The sequence below is a fragment of the Maylandia zebra genome, linkage group LG6, assembly GCF_041146795.1.
Source record: "Maylandia zebra isolate NMK-2024a linkage group LG6, Mzebra_GT3a, whole genome shotgun sequence".
Classification (NCBI taxonomy): domain Eukaryota; kingdom Metazoa; phylum Chordata; class Actinopteri; order Cichliformes; family Cichlidae; genus Maylandia; species Maylandia zebra.
In genome coordinates this window covers 25,578,089-25,598,937 of record NC_135172.1, presented here as the reverse complement: position 1 = coordinate 25,598,937, position 20,849 = coordinate 25,578,089, and the positions used below count along the sequence as shown (strand labels likewise).

Below are 20,849 nucleotides of genomic sequence, written 5' to 3'. Positions count from 1 at the left end.
TTGTCCTTCACAAAAAACACTGTTCCCAGCAATCAGTGAAAGCAGGTTAATTGTGTGTTGTTAATCGTAATCGCTCTGCGCACAGAAAATTATAATCATACGTCAGTGAGAACATTCCCGCCATTTTGATTTGATTAACATTTGTTATCGCCCATCTCCAGACTCTCTTCTGACACACGCACGCCCTAAATGCTCTTCCACCATCACATCAGTTCATTCAGTCTGATTCATTCACCCATCAATATACCAGATGCATACAAAAAGCTCCCTGGTGCTGAAATATAAAGTACTGAGGACCAGTTATCCTGTGATGAACTGCGGTGTCAACGTGCTCTAAATGCATCCCCATCCCTCCTGTAATTATCCCACCTACCGCTGATTAATGCTTAGTCACACTATCCAACAAGAGCCCTGCCTGATGTTCCTCTCACCTTCTTCACTACCCACTCATTCTTATTCTAAGTCTGCTTTCATGCTGCAGTTTGGCAGTTTGAAATGCAGATGGTACCACCCACAGTTATAAGGGCTTATAATAGAATAATTAACAGTGTGTACAGACACATAAAAACAATCCAGTTTTCATCATTTTGTACTATTCTGACTCTTTGCCTGCACCACCTCTGCTGTAGAGTAACAACTCAAGCCTGCTTAAATTTCACAAATGTAATTTTATTTCATATTTCTTCACTCTTACTCTACCCACATCTTCACACAAGTGGCCACAACAGTGTTTGCAAATGAGCCGCTATATGGAGCTGGCTGAAGAAGATGCACCAGTGCAGTTAACTAGCTTGTTCAGCACATATCAGTGCTTAGTTTTAGTCCAGCAGCGTACCTGAGACAAACATTGTTCTGCAGGAGTTTGTTTTCTCTTGCACAACACTGGCCGTATGGATGGCTGGATGCATGCCATGATCCATTTTGCTTAAAAAACTACGATGCTACATTTATGTGCTTGAATAAAAATCTGCACCACGCTGTTGATACAGGTGTAATAATTCTGACAGCAGTATAAGTGCATCGTGCTTGCTTCTTCTTCTTCTTCTCTTTCCTTTTCTTTATTTATTTTCTTTAAGAACAGAAAAAGCAAAACACACATGCATCACTTTCAAACACCGCTCACTAAGTGAGAATTGGATCCAGAATTGATCAGGTGTCGACTGGCTGATTGAGCACTATTAGACTGATTGGCTTTAGATTAGGCTAACATTCAATTACCGAAGCCACCAAGACTTTACTCCATCAGCAACCGATGTGAGATACAGTACTCACCGATTACCTTTTATTTCTTCCATTTCACCTTTTGTCTGTTTCTCTCTTTCTCTCCTGTTGGTATCTCTGCTGTCTCACAGGTTTATGGATCAATGATTGGTAGGGGGGGAAGGTGACCTTCCTCACACTGACCAATTCGAGCACTTGCTGAATAGAGCACTGCCTATTCCAACAGCCAAAAATGCTTCTAAGGCACTATCTGTCTATTTCTTTCACACCATGAGCAGAAAGCGTACAGTAGCAGCCCTGTAAGTGTTCACGTGAAATGGTGTGCGCGTGTTTGTTAACTCTACGTGAGGATTGTTTGTCTCATTTGGGGGGAACAGATGTCCTTAATTATTTTCTTTGCAGCCACAAATTGATTTCTGTCTTCTCCTGAGCAAAATTGTAGTTAGGTTAAGGTTTACACTGAAGCTTGTATCCATTATAGTAAGAGCAGTAATCTGAGACCACCTCCCAGAGGAGACACTAGCACATTAGGGCCAACCTACTGTATGCAGCTCCTGCAGAGTTAAATCATTATAATATAATTATATGAAGTATATGCGCGAAATGCAGAGAGGCTAAAAGATCTGTGCAGGAGTAGGATTTAAATTCAAAAAGCTTTGATGAACTTTATAATGGATTTGAAATCTTACAGTGGGTCAGTGGAAATATTTGTTTGCTGTGAGTCACACAATATTTAGCTCCTGAATTTTTTTTTTACTTTTTTGAATGCATGTGTGGATCATTTTGTTGGAAGAGCTTGCATTTTATCCTTGAAGATGTCTTTTTTTTAAAAAACTGGACTGCCGTCTCAGTTTTCGTGACATTTTTCAATGGTGACCGTTTCAAAGCTTTCAGAGCATACATCACCTCAAATAATTCATCACAGCATGGAGGGATGTTTAATACGAAGCAGCCCCTGCTTGTCTGATTTCCTCATCGCACTCTCACTTGTTCTCACTCGTTCTCTCCCTTTCTCTCTCATTTCTATCCTTGCAATGGCCTGTGATTGGCTAGTGGCTGTGGAGGGCAGTAAATTATTAAGGCCTGCTCTTTATTTGGCCGTAAATGCACCCTGTCTTCCCTTTCCTCTCTCCCCGGTGCTTTCTGATTTCCTTTCTGTGCCCATTTAGGAAGCGAGTGAACAGGTAACAAAAGGGACCACAGCATGCAGGAGCAAAAGAAAGGCAAAATAACACCGAGACAAATGTGATGAACAGAAATGGGGGGAAAAAATGTCAGCAGGGAAATTTTTTAAAAAGAGAGCTATGGAGCATGAGAGAGGAAAAGGAAAGAGTGACAAAGGGACAGTTTTGATGGATTGCACAGCAAGCGCTTTCCAATCCTCCACACCTGCCACCTGACCTGCACTGATGTCTGACTGCATGAGAGCAAATACGCCCCCTCCTCGTACCTCAGAATAGAGGCTATTTGCTGGTGAATCTGTGTGTTTGTGTGCGTGTGTTTTACAAAACTACCAAAGAGGGACCATTTAAGTGTTGTTGTCATTAAAGAGCTGTTAAACTGCCAAATGGGTGGAGAGGGCAGAAAGAAAGGAAGCAAGATAAGATGAGAGATGGTTAGAGACAGAGAAAGAGTACATCAAGAAAAAATAGAGCTGTTTTCATTTCTATCAATTATTCAGGATGTGTATTATCTCCTGGTGTGTGCAGCTGCAAACTTTATGCCTAAGCACTTTTAAGAGCAGCAAACAGCCTGACACATGCCTGTATACACACACACACACACACACACACACGCGCACACGCACACACACACACACACACGCACACGCACACACACACACACACGTGCGCGCGCACACACACACACACACACACACACACAGGAGGATTAGGCATCACTTGTGGTATTTTGCCAGCAAACTAGTAATTTATGTCAATATGAGATTCATGCACTGAAAAGTTCTGACTCCAGAGCAGCAGTGGGGCGATTATTAGCGTACTTTCTTTATCTGCTGAGTCCTTCCGAATCTATCAGGCAACACCTACTTAGCATAACTGTACAGTGCTGATCCATAAAATCTAATTGTGCCATCTTTTTCTGTGCTAATGGCTGCTATCTTAAACTTTTCACCTTCTCTCCTCCCCATTCCTGAATGAAGGTGCTCTAACCAATTACTTCCTACCCAAAGTATATTATATTATATTATATCATATTTATTAGGTGTGATGTAAAACGTGTGGAAAATGATCCCATGACTCTGCTCTACGCCCTGGGGAGCATTTTAACTTCTTTTAGCTCATTGTTTTGGTTTCATAGCAAACATTTGCTGCATTTTAGGGATCTCATTACATCATTTCCACCAATGACTCTAAATCAGTGTGAATGTGTTTCCATGTCTATGGATATCAACAATAGGCAGCTGCATAGTAGCTTCCATCCATCCATTCATTTTTTAACCAGTTAATAAATTAAAGATCACTGGGTAAAGGTCAGCAGTGCCCCCCCCAAAGAAAAAGACTTCAGTTTATATTTTTAATTTAAAAAAGAAAGGTCTTGATAAAGAATAACAACTTTACAATGATATTAAAATTTCATCTAAATAATAATTGAAGTAATCAAATAAATAAATGTATCAGAAAAAGAAAATACGGCCTGAGGGTCAGAACCAGCCCTCTGGCCATCTCGGTCCAGTCCCAACTTCCTAAAAGGAAAACAAAACAGAATAAGGTAATATTAGTATTATTTTAATTGAGCTTGAGGTGAAAAATCGGAATAAGTCTATTGATACTTTAACGGAGGCTGCATGTGTGTAAACTAGAGATGGCACGATACCACTTTTTTATGTCCGATACCGATACCGATATCATAAATTTGGATATCTGCCGATACCGATATGAATCCGATATAGTGTTTTTTAATCAACAAAACTGTTTTTTAAATATCTTGCTGCATTTTGTATAAGTTCATACTCAAGTTTAAAACAACAACTACACTAAAGCTATTCTGTTATACCTATATGCAAAAAAAAATATTTCATAGTTCAGCAATACTGATCAATCTAATAAACTTAAACCTACACCATCCTCCCTATTCTGGTATTTTAAAGAGTACTTAGCATAAATATTAAGCAACCTAACTAATAGGGTTCCAACTCCCAGCAACAACAAAAATAAATAAATAAAAAATAGGGAACCACCCCTCACGCTCCACCTCGTGATGCTTAATCGACGTAATCAACCTTAATTTGATGCAGTGTGAAAAAAAAAATGCACAGAAATCAATTATTTTTCAAGAAATATTAAATAGATTCAACATCTTTCTTCAACAAAATTGCAGACTGCACAGATGGTACCTTCCCAAAGGAAAAAGTACTATAGCTTACTAGGGTATATATATTAGACTTAATAGTCACTATATACAGTAATTGACTTCTATTCATTTTACATCAAATTAAAACTTTGGGTGTCAGATAATTATTTATTAAAAGCTCGACATTTTAAATGAGAATAAGAAAGAAAAGTATGTCTTTGTGCCCCTTTTCCCTGTTCATGCCCTATCGGCCCCCCTGGCTAAACTTTGCTAGATCCGCCCCTGCACAGTTACAGCCGTCAGCTGTAGAAAAAGATCCTGCTGTAAAAAGTAATATTAAATACATTCTAACAACAGCTGATCAAGCTTAAACGTGCTGCTGTTGTTCAGCCGTTGGTTTCCTCTTTCTGGTGCAAAGTGGGCCAAAAGCAAACTAGAGACACAGACTCGCGACAGAAAAGCCGATCAGCTGATCGTTAAGCAGTTTCATGATTGAAGTAGCAGCAAGAAGAGCAGTCGCTCCATATATCGGTTGTTAAGCTTAACGCAGGAATGCTTTACAAACATTCAGAGATGGACTTACACACTTGCTTTACTTCTCTCGGGGATAACTTTGTCGGAGATGAAATGCCGGGTTGCTAGCGAAGCTCCAAATGCTATCCAGACCACCGACAGGTCCCGCATGCCACAGCCGCTCTATCACGTGATGCATACTGCTCCGACGTGCTAACGTTCTGAGGTGAGTTACGGCGCGTTGCAAGTTTTGTGAGGTGCTTTCGTGATATTTAATGGATCGGATTACATTTTTTATTTTTCTCCGATATCCGATCCAGTAATTTAGGTCAGTATCGGACCGATACCGATACGTAATATCGGATCGGTCCATCTCTAGTGTAAACAACTGTTTTCTCTGATGAACTACAATAACTTTACACTAATGAATATTGTTAGGTTTATGAAGAGTTTAAGTTGATTGTTTTATGCAACAGTACACTACAGTCTTTTCTTAAACAATAACAGATTCTTACTGGTTACTGTACTGTGCAAAATACTTGAGCTGCCCTTCATTCTTTATATTTTGTTAGGAAAATGGGATTTATTTAAACATCATTGTTTTTCTTACCATTCAACCTCTCTCTGGCCTGTCTTCCCAATGTGATGTTTTGTGCTATGTACGTGTGGTCAGAAGGGGTCCAATTTTCACTGCAGGCAACTGAACGTGTAACATGTAACGTGTATGTGTAACTACACATAACACGCAATGTGTACCAATAAAGGATTAATGGATCGATTGATTGATTGAACTCTCTTAGGCAGCTTTCTTGTGATTTCTTTAAGTAGTCTTCAGGAATAGTTCTCCAGGCTTCTTGAAGGACATTCAAAGCTCTTCTTTTGATGTTTTTTGTTCTTGTCTCTGTCAAGATGATCCCACGTGGTTTCAGGTCCGGGCTCTGGGGAGACCAGGAATGTTTAAACTGAATTGGCAGGGTGTTTGGGATCACTCTCATGCTGAAAAGGGAAGTTGTTGTCAATCAGCTGCTTGTCAAAAGTTTCAACAGTATTCCCAACACCACTGGCTGAAATGTAGCTACAAACTATGACAGAGCCTCCACCGTTTTTTACAAATGACTCTAGACACTCACTGGTGTGCCCCTCTCCTGACCTCCTCCACACATACTGACTATTTGAACCAAAAAAGTCCTGCTGCCACTGATTTTCAACCCAGTTTTTGTGTAATTCTGCTGTGATGTACTCGATAACTTGTACATTACTGAAAGACTGTGAAAATATTGTTTGAAGGACACAGTTTACACTCACTGCATTTTTGACTGATGGAGGGCACAGTGGGGTTTATTGGGAGAGGGTGTAATCTCATAGGGGCTCATAAACTTCTGTTTGTCCTGCAGCAGCAAAGTTTAACTTCAGGAACACACACGAATGCCACGTTGGGCCTTGACACATGAGTGGCTGCCTCGGCTCACAAAATACATGGTTGTGTGTTCGGTTTGATATAACAAGGATTTTGATTAGATTGAATGAGAGCCAGGAGCCATTGTTTTTCAGCCACAGCTGGTTCCATCCTCCTCCTGCTGCTGCTGCTCCTCTGGAGTTGTTAAACAGATGCACCACTCAACAAATGTGGTTAAATTTTGCAGTTTGCATTTCCCTCCCTGATTTTCTGCTCTCCATCCTCTCAGGCAATTAGGGGAACCAGATCTGGCAAGCCAGACCAAAGCCATTATGTTCTGTTTGTGTATAAATGTGCGTAGGAGTGTGTGTGTGCGGTGAGTGCATGTGTATACCTAGGTAATATGCTTTAAGGCAAAAGGGGAGAAACTCTTCCCACAGCAACAGGCATGGATCAAAGTAATTGGACAGTTTGGTTCACACTTGGGCAGTCTAAAGCCCTTGTGTGTGCGTGCGTGTGTGTGTGTGCGTGTGTGTGTGTCTGTGTGCGTGCGTGTGTGTGTGTGTGTGTGTGTGTGTGTGTGTGTGTGTGCATTCTCTACCTCCCAGATCTGGTAGGAAAATACAGTGTGCATCCTTTCAACTACACACACACACACACACACACACACACACACACACACACAATCTTTTTCCTCTCTACACTGTGTTAATAAAGGATGTCAGTAAAAGTGTGTCAAAGTCTTGCTCAGTGCAGAGGGAGCAGGATGTAAGGTTCTGCTCCGATACAAGATCAGAAAGAGTGTGTATGTGTGTGTACGTGTGTGTGTGTGTGTGTGTGTGTGTGTGTGTGTGTCCCTCTGTCAGCGCAAGGCATAGATGTAATTGTGGGCCTTTTGGGTGTTTTGATCCATGCCTGCTGAGTTTCCATGTCTCAGATCACACAGGCATTTGCTCATTTTCTTGCTGCCTGTCTTTCTTTCTTTCTTTTACTCCCACTCATTACAATCTACTGTATCTGCACTCAGAAACTTGTATTAGTCACACATGAGACACACATAATTAATACTGGCCTTCTCAAACCATTATTCTGTCTCTTGAAGGTGGAGGCTGGCAAAGAAATTAGAGAACAAGCCTAATGGATGGGAAAGAAGTGAAGGAGGGTATCAGTAAACGGACAAGGGAGGATATTACAGAGAGAGATTACAGAGGAATAGAAATGAAAAGGAGGCATTAAAAGAAATCAACCATGGACTGAAGCAACACTGCTCATGAATTTTGTTGCATGTATTCTCTCCGATAACAGTAATGTGATTGGGGGGGGAAAAAAATCAAAAAAGAGAAAGTTGTGAAGGAAGGAGCAGCAAAGCGAGGCATCTGAATCTGATGGTGAGTTTCTTTCATTCTTTCATCCTTCCTGTTAGTTACGTGTCGGGAAACTGGGACAACAAAGTCCATCTGGAGCTCCGACACACTCCTGAATCCAGATAGAGAGCAACACACACACACACACACACGCACAGAGAAAAGTATCCTTGATGTGTGCGGTTGTGTTATTGACTGATGTGATAGGGGATAAGAGGGAAATTACCAGCTGAAGGTGGTCTGCGTTTTATTCAAATTAGATACACACATATGCGTTGTGCTTCCATGCTTGTGAGGGCTCTCTATGGCAGAATGTATTCCACATCCCATTAACTAAAACTTTAAAGGGCAACTCCATCAATTTTGCACGATGATGTCTGTTTACAGATGTAAGAGTTATTGCTTCTGCTAAAAAGTTGGACGAAGACTGTTGATGCTTAGGAGGGAGCTGCATGAAAGCCAAATAAATTGCTTCCAGTGACTTCACTTGAGTCAGCACAGGCTGAGAAATAAATTATGGGGCTATGAAAGTAAACTTGCAATACTTTCCATAAGGCCTCAGTCGCACAGGACTAGAGACCAGTTGCCAATCTCTGTTCAGTATGGAAAAAGCTGTACTCCCATTGACCCACTAGCAGGTTGTCACGGTCACCAGTTTTTTGAGCGGAACAGACCGGCTTGCCTGAAAACGCTCGCTGACCGGAAAAGTGCAACTCAAACCAGAAACAGAGAATGTTTGCATGCAAAGTAAAAATTGTGACTTAACCTGAAACCAACAAGTTTCAAAAGGCAAAGCTTTTACTTTAAATTGAGAATTGAGTTGTCACTTTCAGATCTCAAAATAACGAGCTGAGCAACAAAATTAGAGGTTGTTTCGAAATGTTGGGGGTTATTCTCAGAAACATCCCATAAATTCAGCGGTCAATCTGTTTTTTGTCCATTAAAATCCTCCCATGATGAAAGAGGTCATGTGTCAAACTTCCTGTAAACTTCTGTCAAAAAATGCCACATTTACAACAAAAACAATATCACATGACTGTTCCACTCAGGAAGCAATCATTGGTGTTTGCATCAGTGTTTGCAAAGGTCGCTCTCTATAAAACTGGAGTTTTCAACTAACACCATGTGATCAGCATTTCTGACTTTCCCCATGTGAGGGAAACCCCAGAGTCATGAGGAAACTAGATATAAAAGGTACAAAATCATGCCAGAAAATTCCAACGTTCTTATGGGGCCCATCTGTGTGGAGTTTGCATGTTCCCTGGGTGCTCTGGCTTAATCCCACAGTCCAAAGACATGCATGTTAGGTTAACAGGTTGATGTTGTGAGTGGCTGTCTGTCTCTCTGTGTCAGGCATGAGATAGATTGGCGACCTGCCCGGGCTGTACACAGTGATGGATGGGATAGGCTGTCCTTGAACTGGATAAGCAGTTAGGAAGATGAAATGGATGGATAATGTACAGTAAGCTGCTACTCAACCTTTGAATTACAGTTTTTGAATTGAATTAACAGACTTAGAGTACACACACACACACACTCACTCACATTCCAAAATCCTTCTGCCTTGTAAATCCTTTAGTCGGTGTGAAATTATTTTCTGTTCAATTATATTAAATGCTGTGCCTCCAGATGAATTTAATTGCAATCTTCCTCTCTCTGTGTGTCTCTCTCTCTCTCACACACACACACACACACACACTCCCTGCCTCATTCATGTGATGGGCGGGTGCTGCTAGTGTGGCAATGTGGAGAGGTAATTATTTGCTTGGCCGGTCTGAGCCTGCTTTGAGTCTCAAGGACGGACTCGCCTGCAGCTACAGTACCAAGCAACACAACAGACCAAAGCTGGCAGTGTTAATGCCTGTGTATGATGCAGTGGTCGTGACTTGAATGAAAGTACACTGTTTGGTTGTCATGTGTATGCATGCTGAATCTATAGGTGGCGTATAGCTCATCTTCAGAGCTTTATGCTCCGCGTATTTTGAAAACAAGTCTTGATGGGTGTATGCCTATATGGAACAATAGCTTTTGTAGTGACATCCCTGGAGGTTCACACCTCAGGGAATCAGCACCAGAGTCCCGCCATTACACACACACACACACACACACACAGAGAGAGACACGAGCGAAGTATAATAGCAGGGATGCAACAACCTCAATTTCCTCAAGCTGGAAATTGAGGTTGGGAAGGAGATTGTGGAGAAAAGCAGAGAGTGTGGGTGGGAAGGAAAACAAAGGGGGTAAGTAGAGATTTTTCGAAACGGAGCCAACCGTAGGGAAGAAAAGAAGAAGTGGAAAGAGGAAGAGGGAATAATTAAAGACAGAGATTGGAAGAGGCCCTTTGGAGGATGAACATCAGTCATGAGAGATGAGCTGATCATCACAGCAAGGCCAGACAGATAATGTTTCACTTTCTGGCCCTATAAAATCTTTTACGACAGCTTTCCCTCGATGCTGCTACCTATTTTTATTTGACTCTGTGTTTGTATTTATGTGACTTTGAGAGTGCGTACTTGAATATTTATGAAGTACATGTGCACGAATCAGATGGTGTGCTACAATTTGCATTTACCAGCTGTATGTTAGTGCATGTGTCACGTCTGCAGTGGCGGACGAAGATTGAAGAGAACGTGGACCCAAATGCAGATGGAGGTGGATATTAACAAAAATAGAGCCTTTATTTTGGGCTCCACAAAACACTACAAACAAAAGGCGATGGGAGGCTGTGATAAACTAACAAAAGCCTAAACTGGGGAACGCTAAACATAAAGACATGAGGTGCATAGAAACACAATACAGAAACTGGGAACCTGAGACCTGAAGAAACTTGGGACTTAGGAAACATGAGGGAGGTAAACAGACAACCCAACAACAGACAGTGGAAGACTGAGCACTAAATACACAGAAGGGTAATGAGGGGATGAGGACCAGGAGGGAAGCACAGCTGGGACTAATCGCACACACACAAGACTGAGAGGAAGCAAAACTGAACACTCTAACACCAGCTGAGGCACTATCAAAATAAAACGGGAAACATGAGACACAGACTGAGACGCGACCACTAAATTACAGAATATTAATAATTAAAACATTAACACTGTTTTGAACACCAGACCCAGTACCATGACAGTATGCATGCATGCGTGAATGCACATAAACAGGAAGCTTATCAAGGGAGGAGTGTGTGTGAAGGGACTTTCACGGTGTCATTTTCTTGGGTGTGGGTGTGTGTGTTTGTGTATGTTGTTGTAGAGCCATAAAGTTGCGCTAGAGAGTTGTGAGTGATAGCCTTGGACTACCACAGCCAGGAGACCAATAACAGTAGGCCGCTCAAGGAGGCTTCTGCCAAGTGACCAATGATTAGATCCAACTGAAGGAGACCAGAGCCGAATGACCCGTCATTCCTCTGTTTCATTCCCCCTCTGAGCCCCATTCCCAGCCTCCCCCATTAACAGGAGTGCATTTCCACCGTGAGTAGCACAGAAATGCATTGGTTTGCTCTCTGACTCCTTAGTTGTTGGGGTTTTTTATAGTTGTGAGGAGGGCTCAGTGGGAGAGAGAAGGCCGGATTAGAAAGTTATCCAGATAACCCTTTAATACAGGGTCTCTTAAACTCAACAGCACATAAATGAAATGTGAAATCTATTCTCGGTTCCCAGAACACAAGCTGATGTAAATATATAACCACTCATGCCTGGGAGGAATCCACTCGCAAGAGGGAACACAGCCAAATTGATGCTGATGCAGAATTTATGTTCAGTTAGGAGTTATGAGAGTAAATCAATGTGCAAGATGGGTATGTAAATTATTAACTTAGCTGCCATTTTAACAACAAAAAACAGTAAGTCAAACACAGACTGTATGTGTACAGTCGAATGTAATCATTGAAACTCATTTAATTGAAAGTAATTCTAGGATGCTGTATCAAATATCAAATATATGTTGTAACTGTTCTTATTTTTGTTTGTTTGTTTCTAACATGTGTGGTCATTTCGAATTTAATGCCACCAAGACATTTCAAAGACATTTTATACCGACTCCTGTGTTGTTTCACCTCATCTTTTCTTAAGATGATCTGTAGCTTATTGGGAAGTGAGGAGACCGGTGTCTTGGCAAAGCCTTTTTCATTTCCTAATGCTCCGTACATCACCAGGAGGGGACAGGTCTGAAAAGTAGGACAACTGCTAGACTGCACCATATGCACGTGTGTATCATTTAGTATTAAAGTTGACTTCAGATATGAAGGTTCCTTAAGACACGTGCATTAATGCAACCTAATTGTATCACAGATGCTGGCTTTTGAGCTGTGTGGTAAAACAAGCCAGATGTTGCCCCTATGCTCATCATTTCCTCAGAGTATTGCAAGTTTAGTTCATTCAGACCAAAGGACAGTTTTCCATTTCTTCTTAGTCCATTTTAAGTGATTTTAGTAGAAGAAAAGGCATTTCTGGATCTTGTTCATGGTTTTTTTTCTTCTTTGTATACTTTGATCTTGAATCTGTGGATGGTGGAATGAAAAATGTTTTTTGGAAGTGTTCATGAGCCAACGAGGTGAATTAAAAACAGAAGTGTAACTGTTTTTAATGCAGTGCTGCTTGAAGGCCCTTTTTAACAGAATAAGTGGGCTTTAATCTAAAAAAAAATACCCCTGAGCATTCACACAATTACAAGGAGGCGAAACCATAGACAGTATAAGAGACGGACAGAGCCACTGTGACATCACTCACTGGTTAGTGAAGCTGAGTGTTATCACCATCTCGTTGTTTTGAAACCGGAAGAGACAAAAAAGGGGCCAGTGCTGAAATCTCTGACTCTTAATAACGACCACTTTACAAAATGAACTTGATATTTTATTCAGTATGACCTGAAACAAGCGACTCACCTGATCAGGAAATGTTTGCTGTGGGAGTCGTGGGTTTTTGTCTCACAAACCTTTGTGCAATCACAGGACTTCCATGTTGGTTTCACTTTTCAAAAAACACATCCATTTTCAGTTTCTATGGTCTAAACACAGCATAACTTAAAAAAAAATAAAAGATCACATTATTTACAACCCCACCAGTTAAATGACAGATTTGTATTGGAAATCTCAGGATTTGTGCTCATGCATACATAGATGTTATGTGATAAATTTCTCTCACTGTGGGGAAATTGCACAGACTCAGTGGTAATTGGAAAGTCACATGAAATCAAAGGAACTATTATTGTATTATACGTCTTTGCAGCCCTTCACTGCACCTGCCTTTATATGTGCTATGCCTTGTGGTCTCTCAGCCTGGAGAATGGTCTCCAGAAAGCAGAATACTGCCAATAGATTTAAATTAAGGTTGTTTAGCTCTTTTGCACATGTGAAATATGTGTTTTTATACTAAGTTGGACTCCCTTTTTTCTTCAAAACTGCTTTCATTCTTTGAGGTATACATTCAACAAGATGCTGCAAACATTCCTCAGAGATTTTGGTCTATATTAACATGATGGCATCACACATGCTGCACATTTGTTGTGAATTTTTCATTCTAACACATCGTAGAGGTGCTTTTTGGATGGTGGAGGCCATTTGAGCAGCGTGAATTAATTGCTATGTTCAAACAACCAGTTTCAGATGATTTAAGCTTTGTGACATGGGGCTATCAGACAATGGGCACATGAAGGGATGGTTCAACGGGTTCAACAAGTATCCTCAGATAGGCTGTGGTGTTTACACAATGCTCAGTTAGTATTGAAAAGTGTATCAAGATAATACCCCCCACACCATTACACATCCAGTAGCAGTCTAAGCCACAAAGCACCTGAACCTATCCAAATGTCAAGGCCCTTCAGACCAAGCCACATTTTTCCAATTTTCTATTGCCCAATGTTGTTGATCCCATCTGCATTTTAACCTAAGTTTCCTATTCTTAGCTGACAGGAGTGGCCTCCTGGTGTGGTCTTCTGCTGTTGTAATCCACCTGCTTCATGGTTCAACATGTTGTGCATTCACAAATGCTCTTCTGCATGCTTTGGCTGTAACCAGAGGTAATTTGAGTTATTTTTGCTTTCCTATCACCTCAAAGGAAGCTGATATTCTTTTCAGATCTCTGGCATTAACAAGGCATTTATTTGAATTGCTGCTCACTGGATACTTTCTCTTTTCCATTGGGGAGACGGTTGTGTGGGATCATCACAGTAAATAAGCAGTTTCAGAAATGCTCAGAGAAGCACATCTGCCATGTTAAAAGTCACTTAAAACACCTTTCCTCCCAATTCTGATGCTCAGTTTGAACTTCAGCAGGTGTTCTTGACCCTGTCCACATGCCTAAATGCACTGAGTTGCTGTCATGTGATTGGCTGATTAGATATTTGCATTGTAATCCGTTAAACAGGTGTAACTAATAAAGTGGCTGGTGAGTGCATGTATAAATAAGTCCAGTGTCTCTAACAAGTTAAAGTGTTTCCTTCTAAAGGAGTATGATGTGTCACTGTGAAATCGTTCTCGCTTCCTTGACTTTTTGTTACTTCTTTGCTTTAATAATGATGCTGCTGCTGGTTTCATGCTTCCTCAAAGCCTTGGTTTATGTGTGTGTGTTCTATGTTCCTGTGTCTGTGTGCGTTTGTATTGACTTTGTAGTATTGATCGGATAAAGCAGCAGGGTGGTCCTGCACTTAGTCATCAGCACATCCTGAAGCTGAAGAAAAGCCCTGTTTCTCAGAACCTGGCAAACAAAAGCGGTGAAAGTTAAATCGGCCGTATTAAACTGCTCCTCTCAGTCATTTATTTATGGAAAAAATGAATCTCTCCGACTGGCTGTTGCTCTGCAGGGCCAATCTATGAGTAACACATCTCCCATCTGTGTAATTCACAAACTGACCTCAGCTGTTTGACTTATTGATTTTTGCTAGAGTGGGACTCCTAAAGCATCCCTCCCCTCCTGTTGGTGGGACTCCATCCAGAACATAAGGTGTTCCGGCTCTCTGGCTCTGGCAAATCCTGTGGTCGTCCCGGGGTTACTGCGGGAAGGGAAGAAGGTTCTGCCTGGCTGGGCCCCGAGTGTGTCTGCATGGGATGGCTCCCACAGGGCCCACTCCCACAGATCATTATTGTCCATGAATAGCTGCTGCATTGCAGATGGAGAGAAAAGGGGGACGTGAAGGAAGGAGCGTAGTAATGGATGGATGATAGTAATGGCTTATAGAGAAGAAGAGTAAGCTCATGTGCATGGGCCAAAAACAAGAGACATGTCTGTCTAAGATTGTGCATGTGTGGTGAAATCTTATTCTCAAGGAAAACTCAGGCCTTCCCGCTGTGGTGATTTGAGGCAGTGCAGGCTATTTTCAGTATCTGCGTAAGAAACAAATCATCACATCAGTGTATTGCAGCCAGCTTCCAAAAAGTGTAAGATTGTTCAGAGGCAATAACATGGACGGCGACTCAGAGAAATAAGGGTGCAGAAAGGAGTGAGTGAACACCATTAGACAAGGTGAGTAAGAAGATGATGAAGAGGTTGTGTCCACCGCCTCATTACATTTTAGAGTCTCTGATTACCATGTAATGATTGCTGCAGCCTCACAAACCTTCGTGTTCACTGAAAGCTACAAAGACACCTGTTTGTCTCTTAGCAGCTCTGTAACGACTTATTACAAATTATCCTATGTAACCTGAACCGTGCCCTGTTGTTGCAACCAGAGTCTTAACACTAAAGCTCTTTTTTTTTTTTCAAAGGTGAATACCAAAATTGTTACTATGTGAAATTCAGCCTCACACTAGTGGGATGTTTGTTGCATTTACTTGAAAATCACAAAATTAACTGTGGCGTCACCCGCTGAACTCCACATTTGGAAGGTTTTAGCTGTTTCCCTGTTGCTTTATTTTGGAGCCAGATGTGGATTAAAGGGTGGAGCAGTAGCTTGGTTGGCAAGCTGCACTCATAAGCTGCGTGGGTGCAATGCGCACACACATATCAGCTAATTAGCATGGACTTTAAAAAAAAAAAACTACAAGAATTTCCCTCAGCAAAACTGAAGTACCACACAGTGAACCGTAATTTGTTAGATAGTCCTTTAAAAATACACACAAATGCAGTTATGGGGTTCCTTAAAGGTCACTGTTGTCTGTGAATTCTACTGACATACACCTGGGGGGACAAGAGAGGTGACAAAGAGAGACCAGGTAGGGTGGAGCAGGTGGAGATGAATATGATTTGTGATTTATGCAGTGTTGGGTAAGTTACTTTAAATTAATAACTTAGTTACATTACTAGTTACTTCTATCAAAAGTAACTCAGTTACTTCAAGTTACTCGTTACTTTCAGAGTAACTAGTTACTAGGGAAAGTAACTTTGGTTTTACTCAGAATTCTCTTGTTAATGTGTTGCTTCCGTAACTGGATACCCAGCAAGACTGCCAGTCTTCTAGCTTGCTTACTTGCCACAAGTGCACTGTGCCACCTACCAATAGAAAGGAAAAAATAATGTGCACATTTCCACGAGAGAAATCCCACGCCTGATTCTATCCTAGCCTGTTTTTTACATCCAACACAAAAAACTGCAGTCGTGGTGCTTTTGATTGTACTCAGAACTCGGAAATTCTGCCTTCTGAATAGGAAGATGTAGGTAACACCAGACTGAAGATGAGCTGCATACAGAGCTGGACTGGGACAAAAAAATTGTCCCGGGCATTTTGACTAAAGACCGGCCCACCATTATAGGAAAAACCATAAAGCCTTTGAATGAAAATAAACACACAGTGATGTACACTGTTCTGATGGTAAATATGTATCAATCTATCAATCGTTTGTTGTAAGACTCAGATAGTTATTTTCTTTAAAAGTGAGACATTTTAAATGAGAATAAGAAAGTATTTCCTTGTGCCCCCCTTTCCCTTTTAATGCCCTACATGGACCCCTGGCAACACTTTGCTAGACCCGCCCCTGCACAGTTACCAGCTGTCAGCTACTTAGAAAAGGATCCTGGTGTTATTTGTCTCTCAGAAACAGTTCATAACTTCCCTTCAACTCATTCATGTTAACTAAAAGGTAAACCTGTTTCTCCATCACAGCTCTGATGATTCAGGAAGGACATCTCCTGGTTTCATTTTCATGTTTCCCTCTCACCACATAACCAAACCGATATCATGACCAGCAGGTTTACAGCTGTGGCTCCAGCCAACATCAGCTGATACTAGAAATTAATATTAAATAAATTCTAACAACAGCTGATCAAGCTTAAAAGTGCTGCTGTTGTTTACTGCGACATCCACTGGTTTCCTCTTTCTGGCGCAAAGTGGGCGATAAATAAACAAGAGAGAAAAGCCGATCAGCTGATCATTGATCAGTTTCATGATTGAAGTAGAAACAGGAGAGGGAGGGTGAGAGGATGAGAGAAGAAGAGGCAGCTGTGCAGCGTAAACACAGAATAACTCCAGCTTTGTGTCTTTTTCATTGTAGCTGAAGTCCGGGACAAACTGTTCCTTTTCACCTCAATACGAAACGCGTAATATTTTCTCTGAATACCAGACGATTCAGTTTTTTACGAGACGGTTGGCAACTCTAATAATTAAACTTATGAACAAAATAAAGTTCAACATCAGTAACATAGCACCACCCAGCTGTATAGAAACTCCGTCATGCTAGCTAGCACGCAGTACGAAAAAGTCAGCATAACGAAAATAAACTCCACCTAAACTTGGTTCATATCTGACCCAGGTAGACTGCAGGTTATAACTTCTTACCTGAAGTTCAGTTCACCTGACACTCTCGGACCAGCGGCCGCTTCGGGTCTCTCCTCTTGCCTCCCTTTTCCTTCATCCACCTGCTGGCCTCCACCACTTGCTATTGTTATTGAATCTGTGGAAGCTCCGCAATAGCCACCACACGAAGTAATGAATAACGAGCCTATCTAAATCCCAGTAACGAGTAACGCGTTCCTGATTTTGGCATAATAACTAGTTACCGTGCTCGTTACCACAATAATAACGTAGTTACTGTAACGCGTTACTTAATAACGCGTTAGTCCCAACACTGCATTTATGACAGAAGAAAAGTAGCAAGAGTGAAAGGGAAAGTTTATAAGATGGCAGTGAGGCCTATTGTGATATATGGTTTGGACACAAAGAAAGAAAAAGGTGGAGCAGGAGGTGCTAAGATTTTTATTGACGTTGACCAGGATGGTGCAGTATTAGAAATGAGTGTATCAGATGGACACTTTGGAGAAACGGCTGACATGGTCCTCCATGTGCAGAGGAGGGATACAGGATACACCGGACAAAGGATGTTGGAAATTGGAAGAAGTTGGAAAAAGAGGAATACCATGGATAAGATTTGTGGATGTAGAGAAGGCAGAGAGATGAGGATGCTAGGGATGGGGTGTTTCACTGTGGCAACGTCTAAAGGGAGCAGCCAAAATATGAAGAAGAAGAAAGCAGCTATGCATAGAATGAAGTCATACAGTTTGTTAATGAAGAAATTTAATACCCACATCAATATGTTACTGCAGCTCAAGCTCAAGGTAATTATTTGGTTAATAGTAGCTTAGTTCTTGGCCACATGAGGAGGAAGCTGAGTTGGAGCGTATGGGCCTGTGCAGGTAAGACTATGGGTACCCCTCACATCTCTTTGGAGCTAAAAAGAGGTTATTCTTTAGCTTGTATAGGTAGTTGGAAAGCACGATTCTGCTACAATTAATATTAATTTGTTGAGGCTATTCTGCACTAACAGTCGATCGTTTTTTGTACTTTGGGGGAAAACATGGCAAAAAGTTCTTAAACAGCACTTTTCTACTCTATCTAAACACTCAAAGTGCTTTACACAACATGCCTATATCTAAGTTCATTAAGTGCTTTTATCTAACATTCACACTCCAATCAAGGCATCAGAGAACACCTCAGGGTTCAGTATCGTGCCCAAGGTTACTTTGGCACAAGGGCTACGGCAGCCAGGTACTGAAACACCAACCTTCCGACTAGTGGCTGACTAGTCTACCTTCTGCACTACAGCCACCCCCAATCTCTCCTGCTTTACTTCCAGCTTAAGTTATTTTTGCACTTTTATTACTGTAATTATGGATTTTACCCTGTAGCCTGTAAAGGTGGCCCACTGCACAGGTTTATTAATTATACAGGGTGTGACTGTGGAGTTTGGTTTTTAACCTGTGATTTGGGGACTTGTGCATGTGTGAGTGCAAGCCAAACTGCAACAGTTTGACAGTATTGCCTCTCCTCTTGTGTTTTTTTTAATAAAAGTGCAACGTGAGTTAGGTCAAATACCCCCATTAATACTTTTTAAAGCTAAAAAAGTTTTAAGTTGTAAGAATTTTTTGAAGTAGTATCAAAGAGCAACAACAAAATGTTCACTCTGCCAACTCTGTATTTTGCAGCAGGTTGTAAACATGCATTTTAAGGCTGTACCGTTAGACATTTTAACATGGCTGCCCGTGGGGACTGACTTTAGGAGGCAGCCTCAGGCACCAAGTGAAACAGCACTTTTTCTTTTTTTCAGCTTTGAAGGTTGCATCCTTTTAGTAAACAAGCAATTTCACATTTTTCACGGACTTCTTACATTTTCCAGAGTGGTCTGGGATTAATCGATAGAACCAAAAATTACTTTATCGATCCTGAAAACAGTTAGCAGCAGCCCTAGTTGGTCGTTATTTTCATTTTGATCGACTAATCGACCTCAGCGCGCACAACAAACTGCCTGTCTGCTGGCTTCCATCTCCTATTAATTAATATCGACTGATTGTCTGGTCTGTTGAGTAATGACGGGGAAAAAGACGGTGATGGTGATGGTCCACTCTCTTTCAGCTCTGTGTCATTTGGCAGAGCTGTGACATGAACGTGTCCTTGTGGCAGATGTTTGTGGTTACTTGAAATGCTCTGGCTCTTAAGAGTAGATCTCCTCCTCCTCTCTCCCTCTCTCTCTTTGTGTGTCTGTATACTCCGCTATATTCAGCTCACTCCTCCAGTCGCGGTTACCGGGCGTGCGGTTGCCAGGAGAGACGCGCGTGCAGTGCAGTGTACAGTTTTAACGGCAGAGCGGCACGGGATCTTCCCCGCCATTTCCTCGTGTCGAGCCCTGGAATGTCGAGTAGCGGCTCGGGCTCTTCCTCGCGGAAGGAGTTCGATGTGAAGCAGATCCTGAGAATCCGATGGAGGTGGTTCGGTCACCCCGCGGTCCCTCCGCCTCACTCCCCGCCGCTAGGAGACTACTTCCCCGGCAGGAGAGCGGGCGGCAGCTCCGGAGACGGACCCTCAGTTAGCGGCTCTAGCAACTCGAATTCAAACAGCGTAAACCCCAGTGCGGGGAGTCACGGCGGTCTGGTGGCCAGTGGCAGCGCTGGGTCTAACCTGTGTAACGGCAGCGGCAGCAGCAGAAAGTTTGCTGATCCGGCTGGGAGTCGGGGCGGTCCGGGAGGAGCGGCAGCTGGAGCGACGGGGAGCTCCTGTCCCCGCTCGTTCAGCCAGCCAGAGTGCCGAAGCTCCTCCGCAGCGCTGTCCTGGGTCTCCCCGCCGCCTCAACGTCGCTCTCGCCCCGTGACGAGCATGGAGCCCCCCGGGGAGGCCCCTGCACCCCAGCTGGTGTCCGAGCCCCCCGGGGTTGAGGAGGAGGAGGCGGCGGGGGCGACAGCAGCGGTGGCGGCAGCAGCATGCAACGAGGAGAACAACAACCACCCGGAAACAGACTCCAGCTCTTGCAGGTAGTAGTAGGGGGATGCTGTTGGCAGTTTCTGACTTTTCAGGTGAAAGTTGTGAGCAGAATTTCTGCACTTAGTTGTGTGAAAGACGCACACTTCCCTGAAAAGTTTAAACAAGAACTCCTCGGTGTTCAACTTATCAGAAGAGCATTTGGCAAGCTGTAATTCTTCTAGTTGGGCTGTTTGCAGTCTAGTGCGTTGTTAAGATGGGATCTACTTTAATTTACGTTGGAATCATGTGTTATAGTAGGCCAAACATTAACGACAAATGAAATGGCTTAAACAAGTACAATAGCTCAAAAGGAAGAAATACAATTAAATAGAAGATGTGAATTTATTCGCAATCATGGCTCAAGAGTTGGGCGTTCGCCTTGTAAT

The 20,849-nt window shown here is 42.2% G+C and overlaps 1 protein-coding gene across 2 annotated transcripts in view; it reads left to right on the top strand.

Moving 5' to 3' along the window:
* klhl5 (kelch-like family member 5) overlaps positions 1-20,849 on the top strand; it is a 65,182-nt gene that overhangs the window by 9,722 nt on the left and 34,611 nt on the right. The window contains exon 1 of one of the 2 annotated variants that reach the window (XM_004564292.4): positions 19,591-20,474. The exons of the other annotated variant lie outside the window; for it this stretch is intronic. Within the exon in view, the coding sequence (XP_004564349.3) occupies positions 19,858-20,474 (617 nt within the window). The 5' untranslated portion in view covers positions 19,591-19,857. Of the gene's footprint in view, positions 1-19,590; positions 20,475-20,849 lie in introns of those variants that run through there. 2 annotated transcript variants of the gene reach the window in all.